This window comes from Ambystoma mexicanum, chromosome 9 (genome assembly GCF_040938575.1).
Source record: "Ambystoma mexicanum isolate Mex_15411 chromosome 9, UKY_AmexF1_1, whole genome shotgun sequence".
Taxonomy (NCBI): domain Eukaryota; kingdom Metazoa; phylum Chordata; class Amphibia; order Caudata; family Ambystomatidae; genus Ambystoma; species Ambystoma mexicanum.
In genome coordinates this window covers 1,492,159,495-1,492,180,325 of record NC_090931.1, presented here as the reverse complement: position 1 = coordinate 1,492,180,325, position 20,831 = coordinate 1,492,159,495, and the positions used below count along the sequence as shown (strand labels likewise).

Sequence of the window (20,831 nt, the reverse complement as noted above, 5' to 3'; positions counted from 1 at the left end):
TCCAAAAGTCGAAAATTCAGAAGCAGCGTTCCGAATGCCGGGCGGAGATTTAAACAAATCACGTGACCGTGCGGGGAACGTTGCAATGCCGTAATCGTGCACGAACGTGCTCAGGCAACCAACGTTTCCACGGCAACCCCCAGCGTTGTCTGATACTCTGGAAACGCTTCAGCTCCGTGTGTGTTGGAATTGTGGAACGTGTAGTTTTAACATAACGCTTGATGGAACGGGGAGCAGCCGCTGATTTCTTGACAGGATGCCCCTGCATATTTCGGTTCCCAGAACTGCATGTGCGGTCTAGTCTTTTGGGTGTGGTTCAGCCCAGAGGCACCTGGGATACCCAGAGACTATTTAAGCCACACCCAGGCTGAGAAGCATGCTTTGCGTTTTCTGCACCTGCAGCGTGACACTCACCGTGTTCGGATCGGTCTCCAGTGGGCCTGCATCTTTCTTCTGCGCTCAGCTCCTGCAAGAACAAGAATACTGTTAGGAACAGCCTTACCTTGCAGCCCTTCTGCCCATCATTCAACGCTCCTTCTGTTCTGTGGGCATCTTCGGCGGTGTCATTCCCATCCCGGCACGCCACTTCCTAATGAAGAGGAAAAGAACAGAGAAAAGGCATCAGTAAGCATTTTACAGATCTTCGCTTGTTTTTTTTCAAATACAGTACGAGCTTCAAACGCTTACCTGAATCCCAGCCGCTCTGGGGGAACTGTGTCTCCGGAACTTCTGATCCATCTGCGAAGGGGAAAAGACACTCCAGGTTAGCGTGGAAACATAGAGGCGCTGCATACCACGCTTACTCACCGCATTTGTTCTTCGTAACCGGCATCCACGCCGACAACGTCGCGGCACCTAAAAGACACAGAAAAAGAACTCAGTTCAATACAAATACGAAAAGGGTGCATTGCGCATTGCGCTCTCACTCTCCTTCATCGCCACTCATCTCAGCAGCACGCCGCCATCCCCGGACGCCGCCCATCATCTAAGAAGGAAAGAAACAAAGTTAGAGAACTGTTCAAAGACTCATTATACTTACCAGTCAGACTCTCGCCAGTGAAGTAACTAGGCACCAATGAGCCTGCATCAATCAACGCGCCCCTGCGCTGAAAGCAGGACGGAGAGCACACCATCCAAGAAAACAAGGTGAGCTGTGGATCAAAGGGAAGGGTTGGACCCCGGGGAGGAAGGGGTTCAAGCACGCTGAGACAATAGGGAATTAAACCCTACCAATCCTGTGTTTCAGGCCCAGTCGCCAGTCGAATAGCCTCCAGGGAAGGGTTCGAGGTCGTAAGAGGCCAGGACCGGCTGAGTGACATCCCCGTGGATACCAGGTGAGCGTTACAATATCCCGGTGCCACCAGGACATCGGGATATCAGGCAGCAGAAACATTGATACGACTTTGGCGGCAACACGCTGGTAGCACCGGCAGGTTACTGGCAAACTCGTAATGAGGCCCAAAGTGTGTGCATGTTACAGGCTGCCTGTGTTGGTGCCCTCAAGTAGCCATCTCCTTCAGGCCTTGCAGTATTCAGCAGCATTCTTGTGAAAACATTTCCTCAGCTACTCCGATTAGACTACATTAGCCCTTGCTGACAACGGCTGCTTAATTAACATCTTTTCAGTGGACATATATTGTTTCAGCTCCCCGCTGGCTGCCTTTTTTTTTGTTCTGTGCAGAGGGAATTAAACCTGGACCATGATAATCTGCACATACTCACCCGCTACATTCCTTTAACTGACCATTATAATCTAAGCACCCCAGAGGTTTTCGTAGGCAAGGGCCCATCAAAGATCATTTTAAAATGGGCCACCATGAGCCCAGACACATCTACAAGCGCCCTGGATGCAGGGGAGAGAAGGGGTGGCGATAGGTGGCCAGTATGCAGAGATGATCTTCAAGCCCCTTGCCAAAGGCTGCCCCTCAAAAGGTATGTGCAGACCAATAGGCGTTGCACAAGTCTCACTGAGTGCTCCAGACAGAGATGGTGCTCGGCTCACACTACACCAGACCTCTCCCATCCAATCCCGTTTGTTAACGTTCGATTCTGTTCATGTTTTAAATTGTAAACAAAAAGCCTACAAGTCTGACAATCCCATGCAAAACCTGGACTGGGTGACTTTCTAAAGCATGGCCAAGGGAAACCTGAAAGCTCTGACTTCTCCAGAGCGGTAAAGGTTGATATATGATATCCTGTCTTTCTGAAAATAACGTAATGGTGTGCTGTAGGGCTGAGACCATTAGTACACAGACCAGCTGTGGAGCCATGGAGATTGATCCAGGATGCTTTATTATACATAAGTACAACTCCAGTTACTAGTATGCAGCTTACATGGTAGGTAGAGAGGTGAACATCTAAGGTCAGACCCTGACAGATCACAACAGACCCACCGGCCATACTCTCACATCCAGCTCAGGCCCCAAATGACATTCATGGAAAACTCACTGAACATTCTCCTGAACTGTCCATCATACATACACCAAAATTCAATCAGCATGCATTCCTGGCCACTGGTACAGGACAAGACTAACTCACATTACAACAAACACTCTCTACATCAGATAAAAGTCAAAAAACAGCTGGGGGGGGGGGGAGAAAAGAGAGAGAGAGAGAGAGAGAGAGACTACTTCTGACAACTGCTTGGCATGCCACGCCTTAGGTCCGAATTCCTCTTTCTACTCACCGACTACACAGCTTTCCTGACACTGCTTCCAAAGTGGAAGAACACACGGTCGTAGATATATAAAGACTGACTTCCCCCAAAGACTAGTGAAACAGGCTGGCAGAAATCATGGAGTTTCGGATCTCAAATGTTCTGCACATGCCCAGAAACGAAACACTTATTAAGAGAGCATGCGCACTAGGGCCCTAACTAGTAGATCAAGCGCGTTTACAGCAGGGCGTGCGCAGAGTCACTAAATAAAACGCCATGCGGAGAGTGTCTAAACAAGCGCGCATGCGCAGAAGCCGCACAAAGGCCGCTTCTTTGCTTAAAGTATGCCCATGAGGGCAAACAGGAAACACTAAAGGGCAACGTGGAGCACTCATTACGCAAGCATGCGCAGAATGACAAAATTAAGGCATACATTTTGCGCATTTGCAAAGCGATGAATACTAAGCTCGGTGTCGGCTGCCCGAAGAGATAGGGGACGAGTAAGCGTAGGTTCCATCTGCTCCAAAGGTGCCCCCTAGATCCTCTAAAGTGACTTTTGGAAACAGCACCCTCAAACCCATATTTCAATCCACGCCCATAAAATTATTTTATCTTCATACCTTGCACTACAAGACGCCTTCGAACACCCCACCCTCTGTGACCCATTGGCGGACTACTTTGCCCCCTCCCTAACTCCAGTGGCCTCTCTCTCACAGCAGTGAAGCCCTCTTTGACTGCTGTGCCGCTTCCCGAATGCCGTGAATAGCCCCTGACGGGTGTGCACCCCTGCCTAACTGTACACCCTCCTGACTTCTGTGCCTCCGACTGCTTTTCCTCTTTCCTGACTGATGATAATAATGTATTTCTTATATAGCGCTACACATCCATAGGTCTCGGAGCGCTGAAATAACAGAAGACATTATTATTATCCCACACAGTGAGAGTGCTGTGCCCTCTCTGTTCATGTGCAGCCCACCTTGGCTGTCCCCTTTGCCCCTGACTGCTGAGCTTTCTTCCTGATTGCTGCCTCCCCTCCTGCCCTCTCCTCGCCCCCTGTGTCTCCCCAAGTCACTTCCTATAGCCTCTCACGCGAATCCCCATTCAGCTACTTCCCTTCTGTACCCAGATCTTGACCATCTTGCCTCCTTCTCTACCCAACACCACTGGGCACCTAACGGGACCATGTCGAAGGGAAGATGTCCAAAATTCACAGACAAAGAGCTCATTATCCTGGTGGATGGTGTCGTAAAAGAGGCGCCACGCCTCATAGGTCCAGATTTTTTGAAGACCCCACTCCGCCAGCGCAACAGATTCTGGAGGTCCATCCTGGCAAAAATCAATGCTGTGGCGACCACCCCACGCAAGATAAGCCAAATCCAGAAACGCTGGCAGGACCTAAAGAGACGTATCCGGAGGCTGGTTGCCGCCCACCACATGGAGTGCCTTGCCACAGGAGGTGGCTCCCCACTGCCACCTTTGGACCTGCGGCCATGGGAGGAGATTGCAATGACAGTCATTGACCTGACCACCAAAGAGGGGGCTGGAGGAGTGGAGACTGGGTTGGAAGGTGAGTACACTGCATCCATGCATGACACAAATTAATGATGCAAGTTAGACACGTGTAAGAGTGGGCTAGAACATTTGGATGTGGTAGAAATGTGCATAGGCGCTGAAGTTATTACCCATGCACACATGTGGCAACACCTATACAAATCTGACATCACCAATGTACACTTCCCTAAAACATGTTCCTGTTGTGACTTTGTACGTGGCAGCAGATAATGTTATAGATTGCCTTGATCTACAGAAGCTGGGAGACAGTTCAAAGCTTTTTAATAAATATATGCAAAAGGACTGGTTTGATAGGCTGAGGTGGTGACACTGTAATGGCTGTCCCTCTCTTTCTTTTCTTCCAGGTGATCCCTCCAGCATGGTCCAGAGTTCCCTAATCCCCCAATCCCCCAGGGTGACTGTAAAGTAGAGATAGTTAACACCTACTATCTAAAAGCTTGCTGGCTAGCAGCGAGGGTCTAAAGGCAGAAGCCATACCTATCTTCCTCCAGGACTTCCTAAGGGTTCCCTAACCTTTTCCCAAATACAAACCGATGTTGTCAGAATTGTGCCAATAGCAATGCATTGGTCCGTTCTCTCTATTTCACTCTCTTCCAGTCCCTGATATTACTACCCTTTCCTTCTCCTCTAATCCAATACTTCCCCTGCTCCCCTTTCTCTCTCTGTCTCACTTTCAGTCCCTCCAGTCTTCACACATTCTCTCAAGTCCCTCTCACTTTTCTCCTATCCTTCTCCTTACCTTCCACTACTTCACTCTTCTCTCACTACAACCCTCGTCCCACCTCTCACTTCATCCCTGTTCTCACCACTCACTCCTTACTCGGGGATATTGTGCCCTGATCACCTTTTCAGGATTATTGTGCCTTGCTCACTCTCCCACTGATATTGTGCCCTGCTAATCCTTCTCTACAAACTCTCAACCTACTATATATACACCCATTCTCACTTTTTCACACACCACCCACTTCTCCTCTGCACTCTTCTCTTCACACTCTTCTCCTAAACCCCTTTCTGCTACCCTTGCTCTCTTACAGTACCCACTTCCCCACTCTACCTACTACCCTCACTCCCTTACTTCTGTCTCCCAATGTTCCCACACTACTACCACCACTCTCAAACACTTGCTCGCTCACTGGTTTACTCTCACAAACTGGCGCCACGCTCTTTCAGTACCAATACCTCACCTGCACTCTGTTCCAATTCTGCCACCAACTCTTCAGCACTCCATTCCTCTGCCTGGCCCACCTCCACACCTCTTGACCTCACTCCTGCAATTCACTCTGCCCCTCACTCGCTCCCTCGCTTTCCTGCTCCTTCTCGTGTCCTCTTATCTCTCCACCTCTTCCTCCTCTTTCTCTCCTTCTCCCCTCACCTTCCCCACACCCCATAACCTTAGTTGCACCACTCCCACCCCCTAACCCCTCATTCGCTCCAGGGCTCACATGGCTCTGTGGGCCACTCCATGTCTGTCCTTTTCCCAAAGACTCAGGAAGACAGGAGAAATGCTTTATAAAGACCTCTAGACCTCTAACCCCCTCAGCCTTTTGCCAGACGGTTTTATTTTCAGTCTCTGATGGTCTCTCTGCTTGCTGTGGATATGAATGTTTATCAAGCAAATGATAGAAAAATGCAGGAGAAAGATCCGAGACGCCAAATGCAAAAAGTGACAGGCAAAACTATGGTCGTTCGTTCCGAGGTCGAGTAACAAGTGGAATCCAATACGAGGTCAAGGGTTGTTCAAGATCAGTCCGTGAGACAAAAACAGGGTCAAAGATTTAAGGCCAGACAAAAACACAGTAGGGAGCTCCAAAAGTCGAAAATTCAGAAGCAGCGTTCCGAATGCCGGGCGGAGATTTAAACAAATCACGTGACCGTGCGGGGAACGTTGCAATGCCGTAATCGTGCACGAACGTGCTCAGGCAACCAACGTTTCCACGGCAACCCCCAGCGTTGTCTGATACTCTGGAAACGCTTCAGCTCCGTGTGTGTTGGAATTGTGGAACGTGTAGTTTTAACATAACGCTTGATGGAACGGGGAGCAGCCGCTGATTTCTTGACAGGATGCCCCTGCATATTTCGGTTCCCAGAACTGCATGTGCGGTCTAGTCTTTTGGGTGTGGTTCAGCCCAGAGGCACCTGGGATACCCAGAGACTATTTAAGCCACACCCAGGCTGAGAAGCATGCTTTGCGTTTTCTGCACCTGCAGCGTGACACTCACCGTGTTCGGATCGGTCTCCAGTGGGCCTGCATCTTTCTTCTGCGCTCAGCTCCTGCAAGAACAAGAATACTGTTAGGAACAGCCTTACCTTGCAGCCCTTCTGCCCATCATTCAACGCTCCTTCTGTTCTGTGGGCATCTTCGGCGGTGTCATTCCCATCCCGGCACGCCACTTCCTAATGAAGAGGAAAAGAACAGAGAAAAGGCATCAGTAAGCATTTTACAGATCTTCGCTTGTTTTTTTTCAAATACAGTACGAGCTTCAAACGCTTACCTGAATCCCAGCCGCTCTGGGGGAACTGTGTCTCCGGAACTTCTGATCCATCTGCGAAGGGGAAAAGACACTCCAGGTTAGCGTGGAAACATAGAGGCGCTGCATACCACGCTTACTCACCGCATTTGTTCTTCGTAACCGGCATCCACGCCGACAACGTCGCGGCACCTAAAAGACACAGAAAAAGAACTCAGTTCAATACAAATACGAAAAGGGTGCATTGCGCATTGCGCTCTCACTCTCCTTCATCGCCACTCATCTCAGCAGCACGCCGCCATCCCCGGACGCCGGCCATCATCTAAGAAGGAAAGAAACAAAGTTAGAGAACTGTTCAAAGACTCATTATACTTACCAGTCAGACTCTCGCCAGTGAAGTAACTAGGCACCAATGAGCCTGCATCAATCAACGCGCCCCTGCGCTGAAAGCAGGACGGAGAGCACACCATCCAAGAAAACAAGGTGAGCTGTGGATCAAAGGGAAGGGTTGGACCCCGGGGAGGAAGGGGTTCAAGCACGCTGAGACAATAGGGAATTAAACCCTACCAATCCTGTGTTTCAGGCCCAGTCGCCAGTCGAATAGCCTCCAGGGAAGGGTTCGAGGTCGTAAGAGGCCAGGACCGGCTGAGTGACATCCCCGTGGATACCAGGTGAGCGTTACAATATCCCGGTGCCACCAGGACATCGGGATATCAGGCAGCAGAAACATTGATACGACTTTGGCGGCAACACGCTGGTAGCACCGGCAGGTTACTGGCAAACTCGTAATGAGGCCCAAAGTGTGTGCATGTTACAGGCTGCCTGTGTTGGTGCCCTCAAGTAGCCATCTCCTTCAGGCCTTGCAGTATTCAGCAGCATTCTTGTGAAAACATTTCCTCAGCTACTCCGATTAGACTACATTAGCCCTTGCTGACAACGGCTGCTTAATTAACATCTTTTCAGTGGACATATATTGTTTCAGCTCCCCGCTGGCTGCCTTTTTTTTGTTCTGTGCAGAGGGAATTAAACCTGGACCATGATAATCTGCACATACTCACCCGCTACATTCCTTTAACTGACCATTATAATCTAAGCACCCCAGAGGTTTTCGTAGGCAAGGGCCCATCAAAGATCATTTTAAAATGGGCCACCATGAGCCCAGACACATCTACAAGCGCCCTGGATGCAGGGGAGAGAAGGGGTGGCGATAGGTGGCCAGTATGCAGAGATGATCTTCAAGCCCCTTGCCAAAGGCTGCCCCTCAAAAGGTATGTGCAGACCAATAGGCGTTGCACAAGTCTCACTGAGTGCTCCAGACAGAGATGGTGCTCGGCTCACACTACACCAGACCTCTCCCATCCAATCCCGTTTGTTAACGTTCGATTCTGTTCATGTTTTAAATTGTAAACAAAAAGCCTACAAGTCTGACAATCCCATGCAAAACCTGGACTGGGTGACTTTCTAAAGCATGGCCAAGGGAAACCTGAAAGCTCTGACTTCTCCAGAGCGGTAAAGGTTGATATATGATATCCTGTCTTTCTGAAAATAACGTAATGGTGTGCTGTAGGGCTGAGACCATTAGTACACAGACCAGCTGTGGAGCCATGGAGATTGATCCAGGATGCTTTATTATACATAAGTACAACTCCAGTTACTAGTATGCAGCTTACATGGTAGGTAGAGAGGTGAACATCTAAGGTCAGACCCTGACAGATCACAACAGACCCACCGGCCATACTCTCACATCCAGCTCAGGCCCCAAATGACATTCATGGAAAACTCACTGAACATTCTCCTGAACTGTCCATCATACATACACCAAAATTCAATCAGCATGCATTCCTGGCCACTGGTACAGGACAAGACTAACTCACATTACAACAAACACTCTCTACATCAGATAAAAGTCAAAAAACAGCTGGGGGGGGGGGAGAAAAGAGAGAGAGAGAGAGAGAGACTACTTCTGACAACTGCTTGGCATGCCACGCCTTAGGTCCGAATTCCTCTTTCTACTCACCGACTACACAGCTTTCCTGACACTGCTTCCAAAGTGGAAGAACACACGGTCGTAGATATATAAAGACTGACTTCCCCCAAAGACTAGTGAAACAGGCTGGCAGAAATCATGGAGTTTCGGATCTCAAATGTTCTGCACATGCCCAGAAACGAAACACTTATTAAGAGAGCATGCGCACTAGGGCCCTAACTAGTAGATCAAGCGCGTTTACAGCAGGGCGTGCGCAGAGTCACTAAATAAAACGCCATGCGGAGAGTGTCTAAACAAGCGCGCATGCGCAGAAGCCGCACAAAGGCCGCTTCTTTGCTTAAAGTATGCCCATGAGGGCAAACAGGAAACACTAAAGGGCAACGTGGAGCACTCATTACGCAAGCATGCGCAGAATGACAAAATTAAGGCATACATTTTGCGCATTTGCAAAGCGATGAATACTAAGCTCGGTGTCGGCTGCCCGAAGAGATAGGGGACGAGTAAGCGTAGGTTCCATCTGCTCCAAAGGTGCCCCCTAGATCCTCTAAAGTGACTTTTGGAAACAGCACCCTCAAACCCATATTTCAATCCACGCCCATAAAATTATTTTATCTTCATACCTTGCACTACAAGACGCCTTCGAACACCCCACCCTCTGTGACCCATTGGCGGACTACTTTGCCCCCTCCCTAACTCCAGTGGCCTCTCTCTCACAGCAGTGAAGCCCTCTTTGACTGCTGTGCCGCTTCCCGAATGCCGTGAATAGCCCCTGACGGGTGTGCACCCCTGCCTAACTGTACACCCTCCTGACTTCTGTGCCTCCGACTGCTTTTCCTCTTTCCTGACTGATGATAATAATGTATTTCTTATATAGCGCTACACATCCATAGGTCTCGGAGCGCTGAAATAACAGAAGACATTATTATTATCCCACACAGTGAGAGTGCTGTGCCCTCTCTGTTCATGTGCAGCCCACCTTGGCTGTCCCCTTTGCCCCTGACTGCTGAGCTTTCTTCCTGATTGCTGCCTCCCCTCCTGCCCTCTCCTCGCCCCCTGTGTCTCCCCAAGTCACTTCCTATAGCCTCTCACGCGAATCCCCATTCAGCTACTTCCCTTCTGTACCCAGATCTTGACCATCTTGCCTCCTTCTCTACCCAACACCACTGGGCACCTAACGGGACCATGTCGAAGGGAAGATGTCCAAAATTCACAGACAAAGAGCTCATTATCCTGGTGGATGGTGTCGTAAAAGAGGCGCCACGCCTCATAGGTCCAGATTTTTTGAAGACCCCACTCCGCCAGCGCAACAGATTCTGGAGGTCCATCCTGGCAAAAATCAATGCTGTGGCGACCACCCCACGCAAGATAAGCCAAATCCAGAAACGCTGGCAGGACCTAAAGAGACGTATCCGGAGGCTGGTTGCCGCCCACCACATGGAGTGCCTTGCCACAGGAGGTGGCTCCCCACTGCCACCTTTGGACCTGCGGCCATGGGAGGAGATTGCAATGACAGTCATTGACCTGACCACCAAAGAGGGGGCTGGAGGAGTGGAGACTGGGTTGGAAGGTGAGTACACTGCATCCATGCATGACACAAATTAATGATGCAAGTTAGACACGTGTAAGAGTGGGCTAGAACATTTGGATGTGGTAGAAATGTGCATAGGCGCTGAAGTTATTACCCATGCACACATGTGGCAACACCTATACAAATCTGACATCACCAATGTACACTTCCCTAAAACATGTTCCTGTTGTGACTTTGTACGTGGCAGCAGATAATGTTATAGATTGCCTTGATCTACAGAAGCTGGGAGACAGTTCAAAGCTTTTTAATAAATATATGCAAAAGGACTGGTTTGATAGGCTGAGGTGGTGACACTGTAATGGCTGTCCCTCTCTTTCTTTTCTTCCAGGTGATCCCTCCAGCATGGTCCAGAGTTCCCTAATCCCCAAATCCCCCAATCCCCCAGGGTGACTGTAAAGTAGAGATAGTTAACACCTACTATCTAAAAGCTTGCTGGCTAGCAGCGAGGGTCTAAAGGCAGAAGCCATACCTATCTTCCTCCAGGACTTCCTAAGGGTTCCCTAACCTTTTCCCAAATACAAACCGATGTTGTCAGAATTGTGCCAATAGCAATGCATTGGTCCGTTCTCTCTATTTCACTCTCTTCCAGTCCCTGATATTACTACCCTTTCCTTCTCCTCTAATCCAATACTTCCCCTGCTCCCCTTTCTCTCTCTGTCTCACTTTCAGTCCCTCCAGTCTTCACACATTCTCTCAAGTCCCTCTCACTTTTCTCCTATCCTTCTCCTTACCTTCCACTACTTCACTCTTCTCTCACTACAACCCTCGTCCCACCTCTCACTTCATCCCTGTTCTCACCACTCACTCCTTACTCGGGGATATTGTGCCCTGATCACCTTTTCAGGATTATTGTGCCTTGCTCACTCTCCCACTGATATTGTGCCCTGCTAATCCTTCTCTACAAACTCTCAACCTACTATATATACACCCATTCTCACTTTTTCACACACCACCCACTTCTCCTCTGCACTCTTCTCTTCACACTCTTCTCCTAAACCCCTTTCTGCTACCCTTGCTCTCTTACAGTACCCACTTCCCCACTCTACCTACTACCCTCACTCCCTTACTTCTGTCTCCCAATGTTCCCACACTACTACCACCACTCTCAAACACTTGCTCGCTCACTGGTTTACTCTCACAAACTGGCGCCACGCTCTTTCAGTACCAATACCTCACCTGCACTCTGTTCCAATTCTGCCACCAACTCTTCAGCACTCCATTCCTCTGCCTGGCCCACCTCCACACCTCTTGACCTCACTCCTGCAATTCACTCTGCCCCTCACTCGCTCCCTCGCTTTCCTGCTCCTTCTCGTGTCCTCTTATCTCTCCACCTCTTCCTCCTCTTTCTCTCCTTCTCCCCTCACCTTCCCCACACCCCATAACCTTAGTTGCACCACTCCCACCCCCTAACCCCTCATTCGCTCCAGGGCTCACATGGCTCTGTGGGCCACTCCATGTCTGTCCTTTTCCCAAAGACTCAGGAAGACAGGAGAAATGCTTTATAAAGACCTCTAGACCTCTAACCCCCTCAGCCTTTTGCCAGACGGTTTTATTTTCAGTCTCTGATGGTCTCTCTGCTTGCTGTGGATATGAAGCCTTATCTTTCCTGTGATTTTTCTCCTCTGCTGATGAGTTTGGTTTGGAGAGGTGTGTTGTGTATCTCCTGCCCCCCTGCAGTCTACCTTCTGGGACGTGTTGTCCTGAAACAGAAATCAGAGAACACTGGCCCAAAAATGTACTGGGTGGCATTATGTAACAAAGGGTGGCACCATTGAAAGCATGCATGCCATGTAACGAGTTAACCCAGACAAGGCCTATCCTACCCCAACTCCCTCTCCCCACATCTATGAGGGTATCTGCCATCCAGGCCCCCCTGATAAGGCCATGACCCAACCCGGTCACAATATGCACTGCAACCTGCCCAGTGTATATTGCCAGATTAAGTCTTTAAGTGTGTAAACAGGTCAATAGGCACACTATCCCCCACTGTTTGTCTCAGAGCATTGGCCTACTTCTTCAGTGTGTTTGCAGTTTAGGTCACTCTAAGGTGAGAAAGGGGAGATGGACTAAAAGCAACTGAGGCAACTGGCCCTGACCACTTTACGGCTTCCCCATTGACATGGAACCATCACCAAACCTTGCCTGACCGAGGAACATGATTTCATCTCTGCCTACCCAAACGTGTAGACTCAGAAATTACCATGTGCTAGGTGGATGTGCATTGCAATGAGCATGTGTACTCTCCAAAGGCGCTACAAGATGTGTCCTCATGTCACAACCCTCACCAATCAGCAAATGTGCGTGCATGCACAGGTATGTGCAATGGCCGGATGCAAGTGTATTTACATTTGACAGTCCTACCTTGCCAATACTGTGAGAAACTCATGATGACACAAGTAAGACAGACACAAGTGAACACAGTTCAAGAGTGTTTATTGAACAATGAAAGTTTGTATGTGGTTGGAAAAACACCTAATCTAAACCTAAATCTAAGATGGAAGCAAGCATCGACCATCACATGAAAATAAGGCAGTCCTAGTGGCGTCTAGCCAAATAATAAAAGGGCCTATACTAAGAAACCTATTGCCAAAACTCACAACTAATACAAAGAGGGGTGAGGCTGGTTATCAAGAAAAGAAAGACGTGTTCTCAAATAATATGTCAGGATGCAGTAGTCTGGGTCTCCCTTCCCCATATTCTGGACATGAAATAAGATGGGAGCTTGGAGCACAGTACGGTCTCTGGCCTTCCCAGCACGCCAGTTTTTAGGACACACTTTCATGTTTATCTAGCATGAGATGACAGTTCAGCTTTTGACCCTCGAGTTTTCAGTAATCAGAGCCGTCGAAGGCCAAGTCTCGTTTCACTTGAAAGTCTCTTGGCTTCGGGGCCTGATGTATTCAAGCAAAAACAAAAGTTCCTTTAACAAATAAAAGTTCATTCCCAATATTCGCTGGGTGATGGGTTCACTCCTGGTTCCCCCTCTTCTAGGCTGACCCTTGTCAACTGTAATCCAAAGTTCAGATAGGGTGATGGCTTCACCCAGGGTTCGAAATTGAGGGGAGCTGTGGGCTATTTAGCCCTTGCTTCTAGCATAGTAGAGCCTGGTTAGCTTGAAACCAACAACTACCAGGAGCTACTTTTGGCTCCTGGAGCCAACTGGCACCTTCCAAACACGTAAATGTGACATTTACTGAGTATTTGAGAATGTTAATAAAGAACAATTCGAACACTTCTAATACACATCTAATACACATTTAAACACAATGGTTCATACAAAATGGACAAAAACTTAAAGGAGCATCTCTGGTAGCGTTTTATGTTATGTTTGAAATCCTTTTGTTATACTTTGGCTCTGGCTTTGGTGATATCCTGTTTCCTAATGTCCGGTTCGCTAGTTTCCTTTATAAATGAGATTCCACACCTTATTTGTGTTTATAGGAGTTGTTGGTTTTATTCTTGTAACACGTTCTGTGGTTGGCATTGGTTCTCACTCATGTGACATACATCTTAGTTTGTACATTGCTCTTAGGGTTTATTACATAGCAACGTGATTAAAACATTTTTTATTTTTTTATTTGAATTTTTTTATTTTATAGGGTGCCAACACATGTTTTAACCTCTGAGGTTTTTCTCAAGGTATTGCATTTGTTAAGTATAACCCCGGTTGGGTTTCTGTGGTGGTAGGGGGACTGGATAGCATCCGTGCCCGGTTGGGTTGTGTCTTCTTCGACGGTCTCGCGGTGATCTGCTAGGTTTAGCTAAACCTGATGTATTCAAGCAAAAACAAAAGTTCCTTTAACAAATTAAAGTTAATTCCCTATATTCGCTGGGTGATGGGTTCACCCCTGGTTCCCCCCTGGATCCCCTTCTTTTAGGCTGACCCTTGTCAATTGTAATCCAAAGTTCAGATAGGGTGACGGCTTCACCCAGGGTTCGAAATTGAGGGGAGCTGGGAGCTATTTAGCTCTTGCTAGTAGCATAGTAGGGCCTGGTTAGCTTGAAACCAACAACTACCAGGAGCTACTTTTGGCTAAACCTAGCAGATCACTGCAAGACGGTCGAAGACACAACCCAACCGAGCACGGATGCTATCCAGCCCACCTGCTTACTACCAACCACCAGAGAAACCCAACCGGGGCTATACTTAACAAATTCAACGCCTTGAAAAAAACCTAGAGGTTGAAACACATTTTGGTACCCTAAAAAATAAAATTATATGTTCAAGCACGTTGCTATATGATGAGCCCTAAGAGTAATGTGCAAACTAAGATGTATGTCGCATGAGTGACAACCAATGCCAACCACAGAACGTGTTACAAGAATAAAACCAACAACTCCTATAAAGCACAAATAAGGTGTGGAATCTCATTTATAAAGGAAACTAGCGAACCGGACATTAGGAAATAGGATATCATCAAAGCCAGCACCAAAGTATAACAAAAGGATTTCAAACACAACAGAAAATGCATACTCAAAACTTGGACTGCAGGAGCTCTGTCCATTTGAAATCCCAGATATTGTGAGTATTAGCTTCACTCCGGATCTCCCACGTCCGGGCTCGGACCCTTCTTAGTTTCTTAATGTCTTTGTCAAACAGTTCAGTGGATCTCCCTTTTTCTGAGTTCACTTTAACACTCTGTTTCTCGGTACTTTTAGACTTCTTCCCTCTTGGGTTCACTGTTGCCTTTGCAAAACTTTCTACTGGTCTCAAATGTTTGTGAGATTCATGTCCCCTTCCTTCATTCACAATTCGGGACTCACTTCACTTGGTTTTAGCCAATTTACGGATCAAAGTATTTCATTTGTATGGGGTTTATGCTCGACCCTCACGTATGACCACTTTGAGTTCCTTTGGCGGCCTTCCTATGGTCTTCTGGTTTCGGTAGTTCTTTTCTAACGGGGAGTAACCAGTGCTTCTCGAGTTAGCACTCACGTGGTGCCGGTTTCCCTCCTCAGCTGGTCTCCTCTTAACCACCTTTTTACAGTACAATCACAGTTCAATGAAATATGTTCAAACTTGCCACTTTGTCCTGATGTATTCAAACAAAAACAAAAGTTCCTTTAACAAATGAAAGTTAGTTCCCAATATTCGCTGGGTCAACACAGCCCAGTGCTTATTGATTCTCCCCTCAACTCAATGGCTGCGATGAACCGCTTGGCTTCCAGCTTCTTTGGAGTCAATGCCGTTATCACGAGTGCAGGAGTCTGCTCTGCTCCGCCTTATCAGCATAGGCTTGACCCGTGTAGGGTTGACATCTGTAGCAGGCTACTTTTTCGCGGTCTTATTTTCTCCTCTACGAAGGTTCTGCGGGCCTGGCACGAAAAGGGCAAGGTTACATCTCTCCTCGCCTACCTCCTTGATTTTCACTGCCTTTCTCCTTCGATTGAACTGCCATGTAACAACCATCCCGTCGTGCTGTCTGCTGTATTTGTCTTGCATTCTTTTGCTCCATCTTTTATCCCTGTGAAGGAAAGGGAAGGGTCGTCAGCTGTGTATGGTTTAAGTCAATTGCCTGACCCTCGGTTTGGGACATGTCAGGTAAACAGGTTTATTACAAGTCCATTGTTTATTATGTGGAAAAGTATTTGTGTTGGAAAAGGGGGAGGTTGGAGTGTCAGAGTATCTTAGGGTACGGGATAGGGAAGGTTGGTGCACTGGATGAGAATGACCGGGATGTGGAACATAACACAGGGGATTGTGAGAACAGTAGTGTTCTGTCCTATTAGATTGGTTATTCGGAAGATGACCTTCAGAAGGACGGGATCGGTAGGATTTGCGGGTTACACAGGGATAGCTCTGATCATGAAATGAACAAAGGGTATTCTGGGAATCGTGTTTTGTCTGATAAAGTTAGGAGTGCAGAAAATAATAATAATCAGAGGGACAGCAAGAAGAAGGATGGGGAGTGTTTTAATGGAGACCAGTGAAAAAAGGATTCTGGGAATTATGCTTTTTGGGTGCAACCGGGTTAGGGACCTTAGAGGATTGGTTGTTGGATCTGGGCAAGAGAGATCTAATGGGAGGATGGGAGGCAGATGTAATACAGCCTGTAAAAGTTTCAGATATCTCGCCCTCCTTCTCTGGCACAATACTGCGTCTCATCTGGGGCATTTTCCCAAGCACAACCCCTGGCTCCCCAACCCAGGTAATTTCCTTTAGCTCTTTCGCCCCCAGGGCTGGGATCTGAGCATGTCAAGCTTCCTTTGGTCACCTGAATAAGGGCTCCTCGAGGTTCACCTGGGAGAATACCCTCCGGTTTCTCACAATACATAGACTCCTTGCATGCTGTAGTCCTGTTTTATCTAGAGCTAACTTCCCATCTCCAGTTTCAGCTACTCAAAATGAATACTTAACGCCCAACAGACCCCTCTGAAATTATGGCCTTAGCCAACTGTACAGTCAGGTTGACACCTCAAGGCTTGGGGTTTAGGGTGAGGTAAGGGCACAGAGAAGGGAAAAGGATGCCCATCAGCCATCTCTTATGAGACGCATGGGTGGGGAGGAAAAGGAATCGGGACTGTCCACTTCTATTCTACCACTGTTGTATTAATGCCAACAATGAAGCACCAGTGTCCCCTTACTAACAGTGCTCCACAACACATAGTTAACCAGTCGTGTCCCAAAGTCATATCCCATGCAGAGAAGTGAGTGACCAGAACACACAATGAAAGGGGGCAAGCTTGAGCGTCACTGTGTTTCAGTGGTGACTGGTACAATGGAGACATATATTCAATATTGGGGGCAACATATTTCCTATTAATGAACAATCGAGCATAGCGAGGGAGAGCAAAACAACCAATGGTTGACCCGGGTGGGAGGGGTAAAAAAATTGGTTAAAATTGTACATTGTGAGCACCTTTCCCTCTAAAAAGTGTGTTAAAAACCACAGAACGTGCCATTAGTTCTGTAGGGTAACACGTGAAAAACCTCCAAATGATGCCAGATGAGAAACCTTGACATAGGAACATTTTTCAAAGCATTTTCAGGATGTGAGTGACCTCAACATTTGCCAGCATTTTCACTTTAAGTGCACATTCGTGTTGCCTTTGCCCAATAACGCTATACTGCCACTGTAAGAACGCACCCACAATGACTTTGCCTAATTAGGTCAGTGCTGCGAGGCACTTTAAGAACACACATGTTTCGGCTTCACCAATTAATGCTGTACTGTAACTGAAAGAACACAGCCATGATGACTTTGTCCATTGTCCAGTTAGGCCAGTACTGCCAGCCACTTTATGAAAACAATGGTCCTGTTTTCCCCAATAATGCCAGTACTGTGGGAACACATCCATAATAGCTTTGCCCAATAAGACTAAGGCCAAAGAAGGATTGATCCACAGCTCTCGGACACAGCAAAATCCTTAGACTTTTCCATTGACAACAGCCTATCCTTCGAGGAACACATAGCCAGGAGGGCCCAAATAGCCTGGCTCCGAATCTCATCCATTTGCAAAAGAAAACCCATCCCACCGTAGGACTTCTGGACAGTAGTGTAGGCCGTTAGGATCGGACGGCAGCCAACGACTTCTGTAGCACCCCCCCCACCAAGGGAAGACGCGCGCCAGGCATTTCCTGTATGTTATAGGAAAGTTTACTGTGCCCCATGGTGCTTGGGTTCAGTGAGAAAGCTAAGGAAATTCTCACTCCTACTCTTCAGAGATCCTCTATGCAGGTGGCCATGGAAAGGCCATTGCTTTTGGATCCTGACCCTGGAGGTGGACAAGCAAGGGATGATCACCTGGGTGGAGGGTACTTCGGGATGGGATTGAGGTACCTGCAGACGAGATATGGTATCCCCTTTCACTTTAGAAAGTCAGCCCAACCTCCGCCAAGCCTTTATGGGCTATTACAAGGCACATCCCTTCATTTCCCTACCTTTGTTGTTTAACAGTACTGTGACAAGGAAGAGGTGATTAGGAGTAATGACCACTAAGAAATCCCATGTCCACTTTAACACTGGGATGAGGAAGATGCCTGCTAAAAGCTATGGGGGTCAGGCATGTTCTCTTAACGTCAGACAGAATTGGACAATGGTACACACCTGCAGCCTATTGAAGGACGACAGGTGTATATAATTAGAAACCAAGAAGTGAACGGAGAGAGAGCGCCCTGGGGAACTGTGGAGGCAGAGAGCGGCAGGAAATCCCGGAAGACTGGAGGCAGCCGGGGTGGGACCCGAGGTGGACCCGGGATACCGGATGACACCCCCCAAGCTTTGTGGAGCCTCTGATGCTAAGTGGGAGTAAACAGAGCAAAGCGGATGTTGTGTCCGTCCTCGCAGAAGCAGATAAACCCCCTGCACCAGCCGAGCTCCAGTCCACAGGCGAGCAGAGCTCACGGAAACAGAAGCAGCAACCAGAGTAGAGGAGAAAAGCAGCGAGAGCCGCCGGAGGAGAAAGCCGACGACCAGTGAGTGCTGGCAAATCCACCCAGAGACCGTGGCCCTACTGGTGGGCTGCAAAAGCATAGAGCTGTGATACTTAGTGAATGCAAGAAAGGCAAGTTGCGCGAGGCACAGTAATAACCAAGAAAGAAAGTAGCACATCAAGTTGAATAAAGGACTCTGACTACAGAGTTGAAGTCAAGTCTAAGAAACCATTTGTTTGTTGAATAGTGAAATGATTGAACCTTAAAACTGTGCTTAAAGGACAATAACCTACAAACCTGAAAGAAGCTAAACAAGAAAGGGGAAAAAGGGTCACCAAAAGTGAAGTATGAATTAGACCCTGAAATAAAATGAGACATTGGGCCTCATTAAGCCTACCAGCACCGTTGTTACAGGACCGGCATAGTACGACACAGTACCCACCCACAGAGTTTCACGGAAGCACCAGCACCGTTATTAACGGAGCTGGTGCTTCCAAGGTCCCCATTCCCATTGAGTCCTATGGGAATGGGGATTAACATTTACCGGCGCCTGACTTCCCGGAATGCTGGGTTGGCACCAGTCAGGGTTACCTGGCCAGGCACCAGTAAATATTGCAAGTCCGACGGCAACCCGCCGGTAGCACCAGCAGGGTTACCGCCGGGCTTGTAATGGGGCGCATTGTATACAGGACAAGAAAGCCAAGTTAAGGAAACTCAAATGCAGAGGCAAGATACTGAGGATCCTATGTGTGAGCAGGAGAACTAAGGGTTTCTGGTTTCTTGACCTGTGATGGGTGGACCGAACTGGTCTGAAAACTGCACCCATACCAGAGAACCCCAACATGATGGAAAAGGTCAAGATAAAATGTGCAAAGTGTCAAGAAGGAAATCTATCATTGATGCATTTAAACCTTGGGGAAGGAAACCCTGAGCTGAATCGTTGGAAATTACCTTGAGGACAGAGCCCCAAGGCCATTTCTTTTGTGATCACTGTTACATTGGACTTTGGGAAGGGAACCCCAAGACCTTCTGTGATGAGACTGTACTGAACTTGGGCAAGGGAACCCAGAGAAGTGTGTGGAACTGTATTACCTTGAGTCCAAGAGAAGGTAACTTGAAAACTGTTGTGAACTTGTTTGTACTTTGATAGGGGAGCTGAAGAAGCCCTTAGCTGGAAATTGCTCGGAAACTTTACTTTTGAAACACTCCTCAGTTTATGGTTGACATCCCCACACATTGTTTTGCTTTAGGTGTGAGGGCAAGCATAGGTACTGGACACAGATAGACTTTTAAGTTTAACTTACTGACACAGGCTATCCTTAGTTTCTTTAGGTAGGGAAATCCCACCTTAGCATAGGGCAAGTTAGGTCTTACACCATCCTGACATTTAAGTTAATACAAGTATTTTCGTTAATATTGAATCTGTGTCATATTTCATGATGCCTTCACAGTTCCCGACGCATTATTTGAGTTTCTTTAGATATTCCGGTCAGAAACGGATATGCTCTGATGTCGTATTTGATAACTGTGAGAAACCGGAAGGTCTCTCCCTGGCTAGTCCCCGGGGATCTGTCATCCAGGTTGCCAGGCCACGGCCATCGCTATTGAATCCACTCCCTGGGGGTGGACCAGTGCGGGAGGCTTACCTGGATGAGGGGTCCTCAGGGAGTGGAAGTAGGACACCGACGGGTGAGACACGGTATTCCCCCCTTCTTTTAACATCTTTTCCCCATCCTACCACATAGGACATTCAAAACCACAGCCCTCCCCCTTTTCCGACACAATCACTTTTGCACGACACACCAGAGAACGGACTAACACCAGAGCCGTTTACCCGACATGTCCAAATAAAAGGGTCAGGCAAAGCCAGGCAATTGACTTGAATCACACACACACCTGACGGCCCTTTCCCTTCCCCACAGGGATGAAAGGTGGAGCAAGAGAGCACAGTACGAGCAAGGTAGACTGCACAACCAGACAGCTATCCAGACCCGCCAGTTCAAAAGGAGGAGAAAGGTGGCAAATATCGAGAGGCTGACAAGGAGGGCCACTACCTTGCCCTTTTCAAAACAGACCCACAAAACCTCAGCAGAATGAATCGTAAGACCGGGGACAATAGTGTTGCAGCAGATGTCAATGGTACACAGAACATGTTGACGCTGATAAGCGGGAGCAAGGGAAACTCC

The 20,831-nt window shown here is 48.0% G+C and overlaps 1 protein-coding gene across 1 annotated transcript in view; it reads left to right on the top strand.

Moving 5' to 3' along the window:
- The first annotated feature begins 2,667 nt into the window (after nt 1–2,667).
- Nucleotides 2,668–20,831, top strand: part of LOC138489271 (myb-related transcription factor, partner of profilin-like) — a 37,153-nt gene continuing 18,989 nt past the window's right edge. The window contains exons 1-2 of the mRNA XM_069616967.1: nt 2,668–4,223; nt 4,573–10,250. Of these exons, the coding sequence (XP_069473068.1) occupies nt 9,866–10,250 (385 nt within the window). The 5' untranslated portion in view covers nt 2,668–4,223; nt 4,573–9,865. The remainder of the gene's footprint in view (nt 4,224–4,572; nt 10,251–20,831) is intronic.